Raw genomic sequence first — 19,539 nt, forward strand, 5'->3', positions numbered from 1 at the left:
TAGAGCGATAGTGTTCAGTGTCACAAAAATGTTTCTGTGATATTAAATGCAGATATTGTAGATGCATTTTGAAGAAACTAGCTAAAAATCCAAGTTTCTCGGACAACGTTTTATCAACTGATGAGGCAGGCTTGACAAAAATTCATATCATCAACTTTCATAACACCCATCCTCATACCATAATGGAAAACCGTCATTGGGAATCCTTCAATAGTAACGTGTGGGCAGGGATTTTAGGACAAAAATTAATTTAATCATTTATTTTACCCAGCACAGACATTTATCACTTTTGGTTTTATGGATTGGGCGAGGAGCAACATTTTAACTTCCCACAAAATGATTTGACTTACCTTTTGGAAGATGCTCCTCTGCGTCAACAATAAAATATGTATTTCTTAAATGTTGATGCCCTAGCTTATTTTATCTTAAGTCACTTAGGGAATTATTTTAGCCCACCGGATAGAAATAATACAAATTTTTCATATCTGATGTTAAAATGCCGTCTCTACTTATATAAAAAAAAATGTGATAGTCAACTTCTTACCTTTACAAAAACTATAACCCATGAATAGGTACGGCTTTTTCCAATATCACCATCGCCTTATGGCTGTTGCGAAAAATAAGTGAACATTATTCCGTTTCTTCACCTTTTAAAGGATTGAAACATCCTTAAGGTTTTAGGGGCAGATCTTCATAAGAACTTTTATTAGTTTGATCAATACTATCATCTCCCGAAATCTAGTACACTATTTCTTTGACACCATGTATATTATAATAAGCAAGTTATTATTTACCACTACAATCAAAGAATGAAGTACAACAGGATTCTGTCGATTATAAAGGTCGTTATAATAGTTTCACATTGTGGTTTTAATCAATTCCTGTCAATAACGAGAGGAAAAGTCATAGAATGCGTGGCCGATTTCTTAATTAAAAAAATTTTATTCACAGAATGTGCAAGTTGGTCGAGCGTGTTTCAATAATTACCTCGATATAGTTACGTAACGTTTCTAATGGGTTATTCGTAAGGAAACTTCAGTATTCCTAGCGTGGTGTAATAACAATCAGTAATGTAATTTTCCTTTTATTACTTCGATAAAGAGGACATTAACTTCACTGTGACTATTAGCTACATGTTGTGAAATGTACGCGTACCAATTGTTCCGCAAGGATCCATTTTAGGGCCATTTTTTATACTTTTTTAATCGATGTTTCAATAAATACTCACACAAATACATGTCCCATCCTATGAACTTCCCTCAACCCATGATTATGATGAATGTTTACTCTAAGGTTTATAATTTCTACACATTTGAACATTTTTCAATGAAAATGTGTTTATGTCACACAGAGACATAACTGTCCTTCGAATCGAATAAATCGATAGATTTATTCGATTATAAGAGAAAATTATCATTGTTTAAGTGTAAAAATTAAATTACAGGTAGTTTTACAATACTTGTCACTTGTAAAGTGTTAATTTCTTGCTAATGCATCGTACATGTGTTGAAACTTTTCCTTTTACCATAAAACATCAAAATTAATAACTTTCTCCGTTTTCTTACTCCAAACGTGAGATGTTACTTGCTTTGCATAATAACAGATTTACTTAACTGACATTTTTATGAGACAGTACATGTGGATTTAGCAGTTATATAAATTATAATGATACATGTATCTTTTCCTGACGTGTTATTTGGAAATGTTAATATATGGATCAAGAAATTGGAGTTATAACGATGACTAAATATTTGAAAGTAGTCCCATTAACATAATATTATAATTTTGATATGAAAAAAAGCTGCTATAAATATTAAGTGCAGTTTTGTGGAGATTCTTAGAAAGGTCATATTCAAATCCGTTCCCACATTATTACGTAAGTTGCATCAGATCTAAGTAGGAAGCAGTTTGAAAATAAAAAAAGCGTCAATTTCACTTTCAGGTAGTTGCTTGGTTAGTTTATGCAGTCGCAATCTTTAACAAGGCAGGCCAGTTGGAGCAATTAAGATAAGTTGGAATTTTTCGAATGAAATTCAATAAGCAAAAAATAGTCGTTATTTCCTAAAGAAGTAGTATTTCAGTTTTGCTTATAATTCATAACCAAAGAAAACAAAACTTAACTTCTAATTGCTGCACTCGTAGTAAACGAAAGTATTTTGTAACGTTACTATGTTTATCTTCCTCTTCTTTAATTCTCATTGATTTATTAGAGGTTCATAAACGGTTATAGTTACAGCTACAGTTAGTTACATCAGAATACTGAGTCATCGATAATGTATTTAAATATTAATATTCTATTCAAGGAATTTCTAATAGAGGTTTTAAAAAAATTCTGTAGGAAAGGAGAAATCATTGTAGAAACTCGCGAGATAAGGAAGCTAAAATATTTTAATATTAAAAAGAAATTCATTTCCTATCAGCACTATGTCATGAGCATTTTCATAATTAAAGTAAAATACATCAATAGATTTAAGAGAATGACTACATGCTTCGATCTTAAATCAGTTACCACCAATCAAAAAATTCAGTTGTCGAAAGATCAGGCGAGAAGCGTACAATAATATCTTTTTGGGAACCAAGCTGCAAGTAAAATAGAGTGAGCAAAGATTGTGAAAATTCATTACAAATACGGAGAGTGTGTAGCTGAGATTGTGCGCAAATTACGTTGAATTTTCGGTAGAACGAACGCTCCAAATGAAACAACAAAAGATTAATTGCCAAATTTGAACAAACAGGTTCGGTTGCAATCAATAAAAAAACAAACCGGCCTCGTACACACCATTCAGCAGAAAATATTGCTACGGTGAGTGATAGTGTGGCGGAAATTCCCCTAAAGTAGTAACTGTCAGTGAAAAACGATATAGAGAGATGGTATTGAACTTTTTGTGATCTCATTTGGATGGCATAGATTTGGATGACATGCGGTTGCAGCAGGATAGTGCCACCTGCCTTATGGCACGTGAAATTATCCACTTGTGGCAGAAATTTAATGGACGACTCATCTCTCTTGTTCCTGTGGGAATTCGTAAAAGTTTATTCTGCTCAAATGAATACCATTCCTGAATCAAAGGCAAAAATTTGGAGAGTTAACGGAAATTTAGCCGTAAGTATGCAAAAGCAATTTAATGGCAAAATCTACCCTTTAAAAACATGTAAAAGCTTTGCCAACTTTTTAATTAATAAGATTTTTTTTTCTCATAAAATCCTACTTTTTCCTAATTTGCTGTGTTCAGTTCAAAACTTGCACTGTTCAGATTGCCAGTGGCAACTTGACCTAGGCAGTAATTCTCTTAAATCTATGAATATACTTTACTGCCTGAAGTAATTAATATTTAGAAGGTTTAATAAAAAAAATGCTAAAGATGAAGGCGATTTCCATTCAAACCGGAAGTTACACAAATGAATATGACCAAAACGTTTACCTCAATAATTGTCCTTTCTTTTTCGTTAAATTTTTTACACAGTATCCCGGCTATTTTATCTTTATATTTAAATGTTTTTAACGTTTTACCAATAAAAGAGAATTCGTCGTAAATGAGCTACCATGTACATTTAGTTTAATGATAGTTGTTAAATAATGCACCAATTGATATAATGACACTCTCTTCAAATTCATTCATGCTGCTACTGGGTGTGGCAACACCTCTGATCGTTCGGCAAAAATCGACACTTAAATCACTCCAATACCTTTATTTTTCAATTACCGAGATTGAGATCAACCCAACGCTGCAACACAACTACATATTAAAATGTATCGGAACGATCTCCATTTGAAAAGGACACGGAATGACCTCCACAGCTCGTAACAGATAATTGGTTGTTATTAAGATCGTTCTTTGTTTTCGAACTGCTTTTAAAAAGCCGTTGAATATAACGTACATGTATTTATTAACATAAACATATTTAGGGCAGTGTGGAAAACCAAATGTCACCGACCAAACAGGTTATTTTTAGAGATCTTGATTTTTGTTTTGTCAACGGCTTGTCATTCCGGATGACAAGAGCAGTTCAGGACAGAATGTGCCAATTCCTTTCCATTTCGAAGCGTTAATTTAATGTAATTGTGATTAACAAAGTTGTAGTAAGTTGTAGTAATCAGGAATTTATACTCGAGAAAAAACAATAACAGCATGTTTTGTGTAAGCAGTTCTAAACCGTGACAGGTGTACTGAAGATATTAATCGGGTGAAGTGTAGGAGGGTGTTTTCCTTGAGAGGGAATGGAGGATATATAAATAAGCTTCTACGAGTATTCATGCAAGGTGATTTGTGACAATTTATTACATATATCCCTTATACTTAACTGTTCACAGTTTGACTACATGTATGACTATATATTTTAACACAGAATAAAGTTGAGCACATGTATGACTATATTTTAACACAGAATTAACTTCATTGTAAAGACTTACTTAATGTTTATCAACCGCTAAATCTGAAAATAGCAAATCATAGAAAAATCAACTATACTCGAATGGAAGAAGAATACCTAAGCCTCAAGAGTTCCCATATCACCTAAATGTTTTTACAGTTTCCTTTAAAATTCTTCAAGATCAAATCTAAAATTCTGCAAAAGCTGTGGTTTCTATTCTTGAAAGGTTCTACCAACGCCGCTTATTCTTTCAAATAAAAATCTCATAAAACTCATGGACTACCATTAAGTAGGATTTAGTTTATATCTAAAAGAGATCCAACTTTCTCTAATGACGAATTTTGTTACAAAACCAAATTGTTCTATATGAGTCTAGTTTTTGTGCTACACTTTGTGTAAATCAATATAAAAGTACAATTAGCGAGATTAATACTTCTCTTGGATTACTTATTAAATTGTGACGAAAACCGTAGACCGAAAAAAGAACTTTAATTGTCCAAGGCCAAAACGCGTGAAATATTAATCGGTTGGCAACTAAAATCAGAAAGGACTGATTTCATATGAAACTTTTATATAATCTTCATCCTGTAGGCGACACCTCTTTCAAATATATCTACACGTTTCTTTGATTTATGTTCATTAAAAAACTGTTAAACAATCTTAAAATACCTTTCTAAAAAACTGCATTGGAATAAACTGCCAGCGATACAGAACGACCACACCTTAATTTGAATAAATAAATTATTTCCACAGAATTTTGCAAGCATTTGTACAAAGCTCTCGTTGTGTACATAATATTCCGCTCTATATGTAATTATTACCCCAAAGATATGATATATTGAACGGTTGAATAACTTCCGCTGTTCAGTATAAATTAAATCGAAAGTAACACAGATTAAAAATGTGTTTTTTTCCAAACGATTTGCTGCATTCACAAGATATTTAATACAAAATTAAATATCTCAACATCGGATTAAATTTTTGCTCGTTTAACGCGAATACGAGGAGCGAAAAAAATACTTATTGTTAATGTTCATTATTTTGTGACAAATAGAGCTGTTTTTCTCTATTCATAAAAATATTGCAATTGTAGCACATATATTTAGGTCATTTTTTTTAAAGAATTCTCAAAGAATGAAGTTGATAAAATAAAAGCTTCATACAGGTGAAATATTCTGCCGATATTATATAAATTACTGGCCCATTTCCCGTACATAATCGGATATTTCACGTCCTTGCCAGCATTTGTACCAATGTTGGTCAGGAATTAGTCACACTTTCATTAATTCACCTTATTTAATATCGCCGAATATTCATCAAGTTACAAAATCCACCGTGAATATCCAGAGAGCGAAATTAAGAGCAAGGGTGATGAAATTAATGAAGACTTTAAAGAAATAAATGTCACTCTTACCTTATAAGACTGGATTTTGTGTTACTACACCCACTGGGTCATTTAGATCGTCTTGGTAGGCTTGTAATGAAACCGACAGCGATTAATTTTAGTTCTGTCGCGATAAAAGTAACATAAAAACAGGTGCTGTGAAGAAATAAGATGTAGTACACACGCAGAAGGTTCCATTTTAATGAAATAAATATTTAGTGTAATTTAAACGGGTAGAATGACTATTAAACATTATGTGTGTAATCCTTATTATTTACGTAGCAAATCCATATACTGTTTTCATTCAAAAGTCGCCTTTGTGTGAATCACCTACATTTAAACAGCAATTGATTATTTGACCCCACTTGTAATTGTGATAACCCCTATTAGCTAACCAACACATTGAGTACATCGGTGGTTTCGCAAAATTACAATTAAACCAATTACCTCCAAAACAATTTAAAGCAATCCAGGAATTACATCAAAAGATACCGCTAATTACAAAACGCCAAGCCTAGACGTAAAACTCGTGTAAAACAATCTCGGTGAAAGTAGATATTCCCTTCGATATTAATGTTCCATCGTATCCAGCCGTCGAATATATGACCCAGATTTGCCGGAAAAGTAGAAACATTAAAACATAACCATATATTCGTAAGAAGCAGACTTTCGTTTAGAAAAACGTGACTTATGTTTTAGTTGATGGTAATCTGTTAGATATTCAGGTATCGTCCTTAGTATGAGGTAAGATTTACGATGTCATTAATTTTAATGAACTGAATATTAATCAGAGGATTAATAGCTTGGCATATGTTGCATTCACGTACAGGATGAGCATATGTGAATGATTTTGTCGGGATTAAATGGCAAGTATTGAAAATAACTAGATCTTTCTGACAATTGGTAGAATTGTCATCCATCCAGATGCCATTAATGGTGTCCAGTTTTTAGTGATAATAATCAAATTTCAAACACAAGCTTTCTGTAACAAGTATTCCTTGTCGCATGTAGCTAGTCCGAAGCATTCTGGTCGTGCACGTGCACAAGATGCACAGGGTCAGCTTGCATTTATGGTTAATTTTGTTAATTAATTTTCTCAAAAACAGAAGTATTGAGACCAACAGTTACTTAATGAAAGTTGTTCAATTTCGTGCCTTGTATCGCCCTTTTCAAGGACGCACATATTTCACAAACACCCTGTATTATTGCTTGAAAAAGTTAAAAAATTTCATAACCTTTAAATATCTAGAGTGTCGAGGAAGACATTAACATAACCTAATTCACTTTTATTACCGAAATATATCACTGTCACCTGTGAAATAATTTTATAGGCCAAGCATACTAAAAACCTAAAAAAAATCTAGTAAATCGAAATTTAATTCAAGGCGGGTGCCCAACCTAGGCTATCCGTCAAAACAGATTATTCAACTCCGTTTAAATGAAGATATTTTTTATGTTTGATGCGTGCTTGATTTGGCAATTCGGTGCATAATTTCTAGTTCTTTGGCAATAAAAAGTAGTGTTGTATGGACATGTTACACCGTATCTGGCTCAGCGATCTAACTTGTTACATAAAAAAATGCCTAGGTTTTACCTAAACCGGATTTGTACACATCTGAATCCTTGATATTCAATTGAAATGTACCAATAAAAATGACAATATGTATAATTAATGTGCAAAGACAAATAAAAACAAGAGACAAATTCACATTATTAAAAAAATAATAATTAATTGTATTAAAGAGCAAAGATATATTAAGAATCTGGTCAATTATCCTTTGCAATACAGGATGTTTATAAGTTTGAAGAAATGATTTAAAATGGCAAATAAATCGATGTATGAAAACTCGATTGGTGGAAATATTTTTTTGCAAATAGAAATGTTTTTTAATACCTTGACTGATAATTGACTTACCACATAAAATGAAGTAACATTTTTGTAACTCCATCGATGGATCGACTGGCTATGTTTGGATCTGTTTACAACTGTTTACGATAAGTTTGCAATGACGTCACATTTACTAATCATGTGGAGCCGATAGCATATCGCTAAATCCCTGTTCTGTATAGCGTTAGCTCTTATTGAACTAGAACATTTTATTGTTTTAAGTTTGCCACACTTTGAGACGTTGACCACATTGGTTTTATAAGCTAAGCTATCAAATAAGTCCATGTAAGTCCTGATGCTTCCCAACAAATGACGTTTGTAGGCCATCTAGGGGGATCTCATTGCGATCGTTGCTCTCAGATCTAACAAATTAGGCATTTATCATTATTATTTATAACATTTAATAATTTTATTACCCTATTATAACAATTTAAGTGACAATGTGCCTCTTTTTAAGGCATGCTTTCTTAGATGACGTTGATCCCGTTGGCCCTAATTAATTTAATTGAAATCGTATAAAAGTTGGAATTAATTTTCTTAGATATTCTGAAAAAAACTACAACTTGGCAATACTGTACCATTTCGCACTGTGACGTCATTGCAAACTCATCGTAAATGGACTATAACTCAACAACAATTTTCATCAGAGACTCAATATGTTACTCCCATGTCTATTAATTCATTTTTGTTGGGTTAATGGACCATTTTAGTTTCTAGTGCAAATAAATAATACATAATATCGTGTCACCGTGTCAAAATGACTCGTCTCAAGTCATTTATCAATGGTAGTTAATTTTTTATATAACATTCACGTTAAATGTTACATCAAAAGCTTGTTATTTAGGTTACTGTTACAAAACACCTAATATTAGATCATATGAACTCAAGATTTATTCGGAAACACATAAAACACACCCAGTAAATGATCCAACAACATACTTGGCTTCTTACAAACATCGATAACTGTTGAACCACTTTTTCTGGGTACAACTTTTTATAAAAGTCAGTGTAATTCTAAATATAAATTACAAAAAAGTCATTATATGATTAAAAGGATACATTACAAATGCGGTAACCTTGAGATTAAGATCTACACTAGAATTTTTTTCAATTTTTTTATTTATTTCAAGTGATTTATTTTAAAATTATTAACCATTTGTTACCATTTGTGTTTATATAAGAGCAGATCGATACTTAATATTCCTTTAAAAGTAATTTTCTTATATTTGTGGTATTTAAGAGTACAACATATCTATATGAAAATAAATAGACATATAAAAAATGAATACCTACTTAAGTCGATACCTATCATTACTTTGACACTCGAGTAAAAATTAAAATGGTCGAATTATAACTATAATTAGACATACTTGCCACTTAAGTACTACTACAAACTAATGGTAGTGTACACAAGGATTTGTTATGATCTAACGACTGCTTAAGAGACATCAATTTCACTAAACAATGGGAAAAGTATAAAATCCATTTACGTTAAGTATCTACTTACTATAGCGCAACAAATTGTTAATGGTGTGACGAACAATTTAGAAATAACTGTAATCCTTCCTTATATAGAAATTATGTGTGTTACCTTTGAAATTTCTCGATAAAAAGTGCATACGGGTTAACTAAATGCTTCCTTTTTTTGGAGAAATTTACTACCTCTTCCGCAATTTCCTCTTTAGCATCTAAAACTTCCAGATTACCACAAAAGTGAATATTTAGCATGTTTATTTATAAAACTGTCAATGCATGAATATTCAGAAACTTAAAAAGCATTAAATTTGTGATATTTTGTTACCGATTTAAAAGCTAAATGTCTCAATACTTTCCTTTTAACACAGCTGTTATGAAGGCAGATGAAAGTTAAATAATTACCTACTTGTTTTTTTTAATATTCAGTCAAATTAAAATTGTAGGCAGCTAAGATAGTTTGACATTCATTATATCTTCCAATAGAACAATCAAAAGTAATCTCATTTATTTGGAAATCTTCGATTATTGTGCACGACTTTCTCGCAAAGATTATCCATTTTGAATAAAAACATGTGTAAACAAATAATAATTTTCTATGATTATTGGTTCTTTGATTAAATAATTAAAATGAGCGGTGTGAATTAAAAATTTTTTAACGTTGTGACTTTTTTTCTATATGTATAGTCATTCACATAAATCAGATTCACATTTTTACCTTTCAAAAAAATGGTAAAGACCAAAGTTTTAGGAAATTTTCGTGCGATTACAAAGAAATATATAAACATATTTTGTTTTTTCTAGTGGGACACCCCATTTGATTTTTTATGCATTTATCTCTATCTTCTGATGATATATTACATGACATATATTTGCTTTGGCAGTTTGCACAATATTTTAGTTTATTTACTGTTCTCGCACATAGTCAAGATTGCCATGGAACCAATGTGCTGCTATGTTTTCCACTGTTAAATTTACTAAAGAATATTTAAATTCTCTCTTACAAAAAAAATATCATTTATCGTCCAATAATTATTATTGCCCATCACACTTAATTGATTATATTATATATCTGTACATTTCTTTGAAAACTTTGAGGATCTTTTTATTGTTTAATTCCATAATATATTCTCTTATCTTACAAAATTTGTAGAACTACTTAGCAATATTTGGGTATACTTTCGATATTTGCTCAATGCGACACTATCGTCCAAGAATTTGTAACAAGATGAAGCAATAGAAAAATTACGATACCATACTCTAATTTATTCATTTATTTTTTCGTCGATTTCATTAACATAAAAAATAGGTCGACTTTCGGCTCGATACCATTAATTTCACAAAGTGGCATATTTATCGCCTCAACATTAAACCTGTTTTTTTTTTAATAACCGCACCAGACAAAAATGCCCAACAAAAATCGAAACTGGTTGACATTTAACTGGAATAATGTCCAAGGCGAACCAAGATGCCGTAATTTTAACGTAACTTGCTTTTGTTTTAGCGTCAGCAATTAAATGTTGCAGAGATAAGAGATTAACATAAATGTGCATTAATTTGCTATATTTATAATCATATAGCGATCATCCTTCACATCTTTCGACAAGGATCTGATTGCTAGGAAAGAACGAGTAGGAAAACAACGGATTTGCAAGGTCGTACAATTACTCCAAGTATGTGGAACACCGACAATGTTAACGTCCTTTCTACTGCTCTTAAATAATTCGTGATTTAATAAATTACTGGTTAACGGTGTACCGGCTTTATACAGGATGTCCCAAAATTAAGGTACAAGATGTATCTTAGGCATTGTACGACTAAAAGTTTATAAGAACAAACAAATAAATTAAAAAATGGGTATTATTGTTATATTGTATGGTGTTAATAATTTTGTCGAAATCTCTGAAAAAAATTATGAAGCTTTCAAATTACAATCACTATAAACTTACTAGAGAACTATTTATCGCATTTTTCTACTACAAACAACAAATTTCTAAACACAAAAAGTTTTGTAACCTCATAGTTTTAGAGATCACATCACCTGCCATCTTGAATTCTGAAAGTGTAATGTTGACCTCAACAATTTCTTGTTTCTAGCACAAACAGAAGTAATGATTCATTTTTGTGTGATAGTACGAATATATGATTAATAATTAAAAAACCGACGTTATAAACCTTAAAATGTAAATATATACACTGTTAAAAACTTCTACTAGAGTAATTTTTTGTGAAACGCAATATTTTGGCATCAACCATAACCCTTTAAAATTAAAATTAAAATAAAATTTAAATGACAGTAATAAGGTTTTCTACATGGGACACCCTGTCTAAGCCAAGTAAAACATATTTATGGAATAATATTAATCTAAAATTAATCATGATATTCAAGGCTAAATGTAAAATATCTTTTTGTATAAACTATAAGATTGTTCTATTGGATACTGAAATTCATTTATTTTTTTGCAGTTGAATTACATAAGCGGTTACTTTAATATCTTAAAAAAAACACCTAGTAATTGTTGTCACATCCAATTCGCTTGTGTATAAAATATTATTATACAATAGAAATAGGAATTCTCGTAAACATAAAAAAGTGGCGCTATTGTTGTATTTTACCTTCCTTAGAAACATTTTATTGAAATAGATGCTTTTGATTCTATAAAGCAGTTTTAATTGTCTACACGGAAAAAACAAAATAATAAAATTTGAATATGTATACATTTTTTATCATATCTGAAAAAATAATAATTTACACAGCACTCAGAGCTCTCAATTTGAATAAAGAACAGAAAAAATATATCCTATTCTAATTTTACACATAAATAATGTTTAATTTATATTTATATATGCAATATACCTATATCTATTTCAGATGAAAAAATCTTATTAAACAGATGGAAATCCTACACCGTTGACCTTATAAATTTTATTATTCGCAAGTTTTTTTTTGTTTACTGCCAGCTGTTTATTTTTTAATAACATCACATATACTAGTACAATCCTCTGTCTTGTGTGTCCAAAACTAATAAAAAAGACTTTTTTTGTTAGCTTCTTTATATTATATGGGAAATACATTTGGTACTTTGGTTATGACTTTAATTATTATATATANTTTAATTTATATTTATATATGCAATATACCTATATCTATTTCAGATGAAAAAATCTTATTAAACGGATGGAAATTCTACATCGTTGACCTTATAAATTTTATTATTCGCAAGTTTTTTTTTGTTTACTGCCAGCTGTTTATTTTTTAATAACATCACATATACTAGTACATTCCTCTGTCTTGTGTGTCCAAAACCAATTCAAAAGACTTTTGTTGTTAGCTTCTTTATATTATATGGGAAATATCAATTGGTACTTTGGTTATGACTTTAATTATTATATATATATAATATGCGAATAATAAACTACCTTCACAATTTTTAAACTGAATATATTCCAATACGCCTGCTAATTAAAATTATCTGTAAACATTTTTTGTTCAAGTTGATTTTGTACAACCGACGAACTTAAAATACCAAACAACGAACATATTAAGGTTATGTTATTTGTAAACTATAAATTAATAACTGAAAATAACTGACGTGTTAATAAGTATACTTTCAAAAATCAAGTTGATATCGACTGGCAAGGTGAAAAATCCTTTTCAAATTACATATAACCTTGAATAGATGATGGGCTAATTTAATTTGAGTAGCCACATACGATTAAGTGAACCATTAAAAACGTTGCAATAGATTTTTTTATTTCTTAACACAACTCGACTAACGTAACATTGATAAATGGTCGTAAATTTAATACATAAATAATCAGTAACAAGGATACGCACTGTCCATTTTAATATATTTTTTATTTAAATTATTTGCAATCACCCATAAGCTGTCCTACAGGGTGATCGCGGTATAAGTGCCGTACATGCAATATGTAACAAAATACTGCAAAATAAACACAAAAGTCTTGCGAAACAAGGTCTTAAGTCTACATATTTAAGATATTTAAAAAGGTCCCTAAAATTTTTAAGTTTGATTTATCATTAAAATTATTGCTATTTGCTTCTAAAAACCGCATATAAAAATTTCTGTCTGTGTATGCCGTTAAAATTTTACATGCATTACTTTTTAGAAACACTAATTTGGTTGGCAATTTAACTTGCTTTTTTAACAATATCTAGTACGTGCTCTTTCAATTACACAAGAATTTAGTGTTCGTGTCCTTCAGGACAAGGAACAACACTGACAGGATCTAAAATACTAGAGTATGGTAAATGTCTATTTGGATAGGTACCATTTGCCTTTAATATGTCAGCTTTATAGACAAGAATTTTAAGATAATGTAAAATAAAGACACATAACATTACAAAATACTACATTATTATTTAAAAATTCCAATACGGCGTATATGAGAAGTAAACAAATGACTACTGCATCTTAGAGACATGGTTAAGTGAATAGCACTATTACCGGATATTGATACATCATCCCTTGTTATTATTAGTCATTACTACTTGTTGTTTAATATACTTTGTTTTCATGCATCTAATTAAGTAACGATATTTAGAAAGTAATTAGCAGCACGCAGATCCGTTCTCTTTCGATAATTTAAAACAATCAAACCTTCGACGAACGTAGCCGTAAATCAGTTTTGTTCCATTCAGAGCTAACGTAGATCTATTGTTGAAATAGCCAGGCTATTTATTGACTTCTGGCAGTCGTACAAGGATATACCATTCGCTTATTTGTGACAAAAAATTCAGATCAATAAGCAGTGGGGTCCGTAAGCTCAACCAACCAGTTGGTAGTTTGAAGGCGGTTTCAGATCAGTGTTTGACAGGGCCTCTGTAACATTTAAGATAAGGTGAAAGTAAAACTTGTACAACGAACGAACCAATATGTAGGTATTTAATAATGAGTTGTTCATTGTAAGGCATTTATTTCGTTCATTACATGTTCACCTTATTGTAGGATTGAACAGGGTCTAATGCCTATTTTCATTTATGACGTAAATATTTATTGCATTAAGATACAATAATTAATACTTAAAGTAAATTCCATTCTATTTTTTACACTTACAGCCTTTACCATCTTCTACGCTATCACCAAATTTTTTGTCGAAATTCTTATTGAATTATGATTCTTTATCAACTGATCTATCATAACTTTATATCACTGTCAACAAAGTAAATACAATATAACACCAACATTTTTCTTTTTTTCAGAAAACTGACACCGCAGAAGTAGACAAACCGCACCCTCCATCGCGAGGGAGGGGTAGGTCGAGGTTCACAGCCACCCCAGAATATACACAGATCAGCGAACCAACGAAGTCTCCCTCGGAGTCCACAACAAGACGCCTCATATCTAGAAAGCGGGTGAGCGAAACCACCGAGCGGAGGTCGACGAGACCGACCGAGAAGCCAGTCAAAACCTCCTATGAGGTGGACGAAGTAGTGAACGAATCACCGATAGATCCCTTCAGGAGGCAAAGCAAACCTAGAGTCTTAACTGAGAGTCACTTTGAATCTATACACGCTCCAAAGACGAAGCTGATAGATCCAATCCAGGCCATAAGCGAAGAACCATCACCATCACCAATATTAGAAGAGCTCTTCAGAACAGTGGAGAGTTCAACTCCTAATAGTGCAGAACCTGAAATTTCGTCAGCTCAACCTGAAACCACCAATGATATAAGCGGGTCCGCAGAAATAACAGATACAACATTTAAAAGTAATCTTTTAGATTTATCCAGCGAAACTTCCAAAAGCAATGAAATCACAAGGGAGTTTACGAAAAGCCAACCGATTACTACGCCAAAACCAACGGAAGGGAGAAGAGGGCAGAATGGTGCTAGACGAAACAACGTTAGATCTAGAACAAGTGTTTCTGATGTTTCTGAAGAGACTGCATCTCAAGCACCTAGAAGCAGGTCAAGGGTAAGACCTACAAGAAGACCTGAAGAAGCGCCAACACAAGCAGGTCAAGCAAGTCAAGTGACCGGTTCAAGAGCTACTCATCGTAGTTCTAGAAGACGGCCTGAAACGTCCACACAACATGCTGAAGCTTCTAAAAAGGGTCCCTCAGTGTTTGTTGCTGAAGAAACTCAAACTATATCTCGTTTGAGACCAGGTGAGATTCCTAATATATTGCTACAATAATTTTAACTGTTCCTACAATTGTTTTTCTCTAGGAAAAAGAAGTGGACCATCATCAGTTCCTGAAAAAATCTCCATAGACATACCCAATAGCAGGAGCAAGGATTCCAGCAGGAAAAGAACAGCTACTCCTGCAACCACAACAACAGCGAGAAATGAGGAGGATCCTAAGAAAAGAACTGGTTCTAGGTTCCAATCCAGAAACTCCGTATCACCTACGACTCCATCCGCTAGGTTCAGGTCTAGACCTAAAGACGTTATACCTACTATCAACGAATTCACTCCTCCAACAACATCTACCAAGGGAAGATTCCGTGCTCGAGACTTCCCTCCCATCATAGATGAGCAGAAGCTGGAGGTACTTCCTCTCTTCGAAACCGAGCCCAAAACGGTACGTCCAGTGAGTAAACCAAGATCTAGATCTAGAACAAGAAGCATCAATCACTCCCATGAAACCATACAGACTAGCGCAACTGAAAACGACTTGAAATTTACACCTAAAGCCAAGGAAATTCCCAGGTTTTCAGTAAGCAGAACCCAAACTGTCAATATAGAAACCAGAACAGAAACGTCAGTAAAGCGCAAAGTCGTAACTCGAGCTCCTATAGTGAAGGAGTCTGTAATTGCTGAAGTTAGTGAGGTAACTTCCAAGAGGACGGTTACCAGAAGGAAAAACGTTGCACTCAAAAACTCCATAAGCGCAAAAATCAAGACGGACAAACCGAAAGTTACTGTCAGCCAGGTGGTGACGAGTTCAAGGGGTAAAAAGAAGTCAGAGGTAAATTTGGGGGAGGTGAAGAAGTCGGGTGAAAATTCAGAAGAGGTTGATGATTCCGATAACTATCCTGAACCTTTTAAGGCTCTCATTCAGGCTAAGAAGAACAAAAAAGTAATGAATTAGTTGTCTTAGAGCATGCTTTAGTCTATTATTTGATATTTAATGCTATACAGCCCACTAACAGTGAAATATTCTACATTTAACCCTGCTGTTCTACTGAGTTTTTTTTGTGGATGTTTTTCATTAAAACTTGAATCAAATTCATAATGCTGGAACTAAAGCATGAGTTGTAATAAATATACAGGGTGTAGAGATCGTAATGATGGCCATATTTGTACAGCGACTACCTATGACATTTTGAAATATATCACCAAGTTTGTTTTTCAAATTCTATTGTAAAAACTGATTTTCTTTGGTTCTTCATAATATCACAAATCATATGTCACGGCTTCATTTTATTAGATTTATTTTAGTTTCCAGTTTATTGGTTTATGAGGTGTCAATAATACGGGAGTAATTTTGAGACTTTCTGCGTTAAATATTAGTTTTTCGGTATGGTGTGTTTCTGTGTCTTCATTGTTAAAATTCTGTGCGATATCACAGCACAAGCAGTTATGAGGCACTAAAAGAAGAATAGAAAAAAAATTGCGCTATTACAACCCATGTTCAGTTTTATCAGCGAGCATTTATTTGCAGCAGGAACCGATTTGCAAATGAATCATTATTATTTAGCTATGTAATAATCCGAACAGTAGCACGGTGAGGATTAAATGAACGTATTTTAGCCTAATCTATACAGCCTGTTTTTTATTTGTCACCGTACCCACCAAATTATTCATTGTTCGGGTTATGAATGAAACCGTCACCTGCAGCAACACTAGGCCGTGAATTTCTAACAATGACTGCGATGTTTCAGGAGTCAAGGCCATCCGCGCGTCCTCAAACGTCGGTTCCCACCATCACGAGCATCGTGACTACTTCTACGGCTCCGTCCACCACTTCTGTGTCATCGACAACTGCGGATAAAGAGGTGAGCATCAAATGGACGATCTTGATCTTATAGCAGCTTCAGTGCTAATGTATTCTATTGCGGAACGCGTATTTTGACTTATGCAAATTGTTGTTTTGCTAAGATTTTGTTTATTCATTTGTGTCCCATTTGTACTAAAAAAAACTGGGCGGTAAGTTCCTCTTGGAAAAATAGTGAGAGTTGTTTTTTTCACTAACGTTGCATTTTCAAGTTACAGGGTGTTCCATTATCTTTAAATCTGCTAAAAATTAAGATATCAAAATTTGTATACGAATAAATATCAACTATGTCTTAAGAAAACCGTGGAAACCATTTCATTCCCAATAGCAGTGGCGTGGGTGCAGGTAGTATGAAGGGTATAATTGAAGGAAAAATATGTTAAAAGTCAAAACATCCTTACCGCTTATCGCTTATCAAGGCGATATGCTGGTCGATAACTTCATCATCTTAGTATTTTTGCTGCAATTGAACTGAGTTTTTGAAAAAAAAACGTACTTTTTAAATTTATATTAGAGAACACGCTCGTCCACAATCTCTAAAGATGTGGGAGAAGCTGTTGTAAATTCTGTTGAAGAAAATCCACAAAAATTGATTCTGAATTCAACGTGTCAAGGTCTACAGTCCATAGAAAATTTTACTCCAGGACAACATTGTTAAATGGATGGATTGGTTGAAATGGAGTAATAAATCTACACAACATCCATGAATGGAGTGATAATAATTCAACGGCAACAATTATGTACCGTTTCTAATATCAATTTGCTATTAATGTATAGTATAGGCTAGAATTATTATCAGTGATCATTTATTAGAACCTGATGACGTTAAATGGTGTTCAATATCTAAGAACATATTTTGCCAGACCTATTAGATGTGATATTGAATGTTGGAAGAGATCTTTGGTTTATGTATGATGTTCCACCATCACATTATAAGCGGACGTGGGCAAGATGCAGCTATGAATTGGCCTGCCGGATTACCCGACCTGACCTTTTAAGTTGGAGTCATATTAGAAATTTGTTAATAATCTGTACTACAGAAGAACATAATAAAGTAAGAGATAGAAAAAGATAGTACTAATAATGACTGCTAAAATAAATTGAGTGATTAACTGCAGTTAAATTGCTCATAAGTATATGCATAACCTTCACCAACTTTATTCAATTCACAAAAAACTTTATTTCCAAGTTAAGTTGTTGATTTTTTCGCCTCGATTTGCATTTCACATACGCTGAGAACTAAACTGGCTGCCATGTTGTTAGACTTGTCTAGATTTCTTGACCCTCGCTGTAAATTTAATGTAACAACTTTTAAAAGAGAAAGTTGACTAGTAATTGCGGTTACCGACGTTTATTACAATAATTTAGAATTTATGCCCGATAATAATAATTTCACGGGACATTGTCAGTTTGCGTAGTTATGTACGTCGACATACGCAACCTTAAAACGGCCGGAGATTTCATTTTGTTAGGCGATTAGTTTCAGGTAATTCGTGCTTCCTTGTGGCTGAGGAAGTTGTCAAGTTTGAAGGTATTATATAAACAAACCATCACCTTCTAAAATCTTTAGGTACAGTAAATTATTAGTTATGTTCATTCGAAAATATTAAATTGAACAAATGAAGAAAGCGATAAATAAATAACATTTTGTATGCGTCAAGACATGTACATTGTACAATGTACATACCGAATTTTCTAATTTTAAAGTTCTCTGATCATCTCACGAGGAAACGTTTTGGTTAAAAAATTGCCTTACATCGGAAGTGTGGTGGAACCATAATGCAAAAAGCAACATCAACCATCCTCCAAAAGGATTTGTAGTTCATTTTATAAAAACTGCAAAAAATGGACAGAAAGAGGAAAACAAATCGTTGACTATGACATATCCTGTTAGAATAACTCTTTACATAGAACCGAGATGTCTCTATAAAATTTTGAAGACATTCCCCGTAAATTAAAATCAAGTTCACTATTATTGTTTGCCATTTTGGCAAAGATTTTCATCATTATTCAGTGAAAAAGTCAAAAAGGGTGTTAAAACATTGCAATAGTAAACATAATTTCTATAATAAGCTCGCACTCACCTAAATTAATGGCAATTCACCAAAAATTCATACCGGGACTTAGAATAAAAGCGGTTACTAAAATGTCATAGAGCAAAGACACTAGAAATGACAACAAGCACCTCGCGGAAGTACGAATGTATAATTAATCATTACAAAATCAGTTTCACAAATCTCAGTAATTTCAAATGTGAATATCTCTGTTGCTATAAAACTTTTATTAGAGTCATTTTCTGTGAAACGCATGATTTTGACATTAGCTACTTCAAGGGCGGGCGTCGCCAAGGGAGGGCAGCTGTCCCCCCCCCCCAGAAATTCGAAAAAAGTACAAAAATTTTGTTAAGAAAATATTTGTTCGGACATTTTTAATAAAATATTTTATTTACTTAAACTTTA

The 19,539-nt window shown here is 32.5% G+C and overlaps 1 protein-coding gene across 7 annotated transcripts in view; it reads left to right on the plus strand.

The window, feature by feature from the left end:
• The window catches only part of LOC108906144 (mucin-2-like), a 67,659-nt gene that overhangs the window by 21,349 nt on the left and 26,771 nt on the right, over positions 1-19,539 (plus strand). For 5 of the 7 annotated variants that reach the window (XM_018709329.1, XM_018709328.1, XM_018709332.1 and 2 more), the window contains exons 3-5: positions 14,341-15,247; positions 15,309-16,162; positions 16,968-17,081. In XM_018709329.1, the coding sequence (XP_018564845.1) occupies positions 14,341-15,247; positions 15,309-16,162; positions 16,968-17,081 (1,875 nt within the window). The remainder of the gene's footprint in view (positions 1-14,340; positions 15,248-15,308; positions 16,163-16,967; positions 17,082-19,539) is intronic. The other 2 variants (XM_018709331.1, XM_018709333.1) reach the window with 2 other exon arrangements.

This window comes from Anoplophora glabripennis, unplaced genomic scaffold (assembly GCF_000390285.2).
Source record: "Anoplophora glabripennis isolate ALB-LARVAE unplaced genomic scaffold, Agla_2.0 scaffold74, whole genome shotgun sequence".
Classification (NCBI taxonomy): domain Eukaryota; kingdom Metazoa; phylum Arthropoda; class Insecta; order Coleoptera; family Cerambycidae; genus Anoplophora; species Anoplophora glabripennis.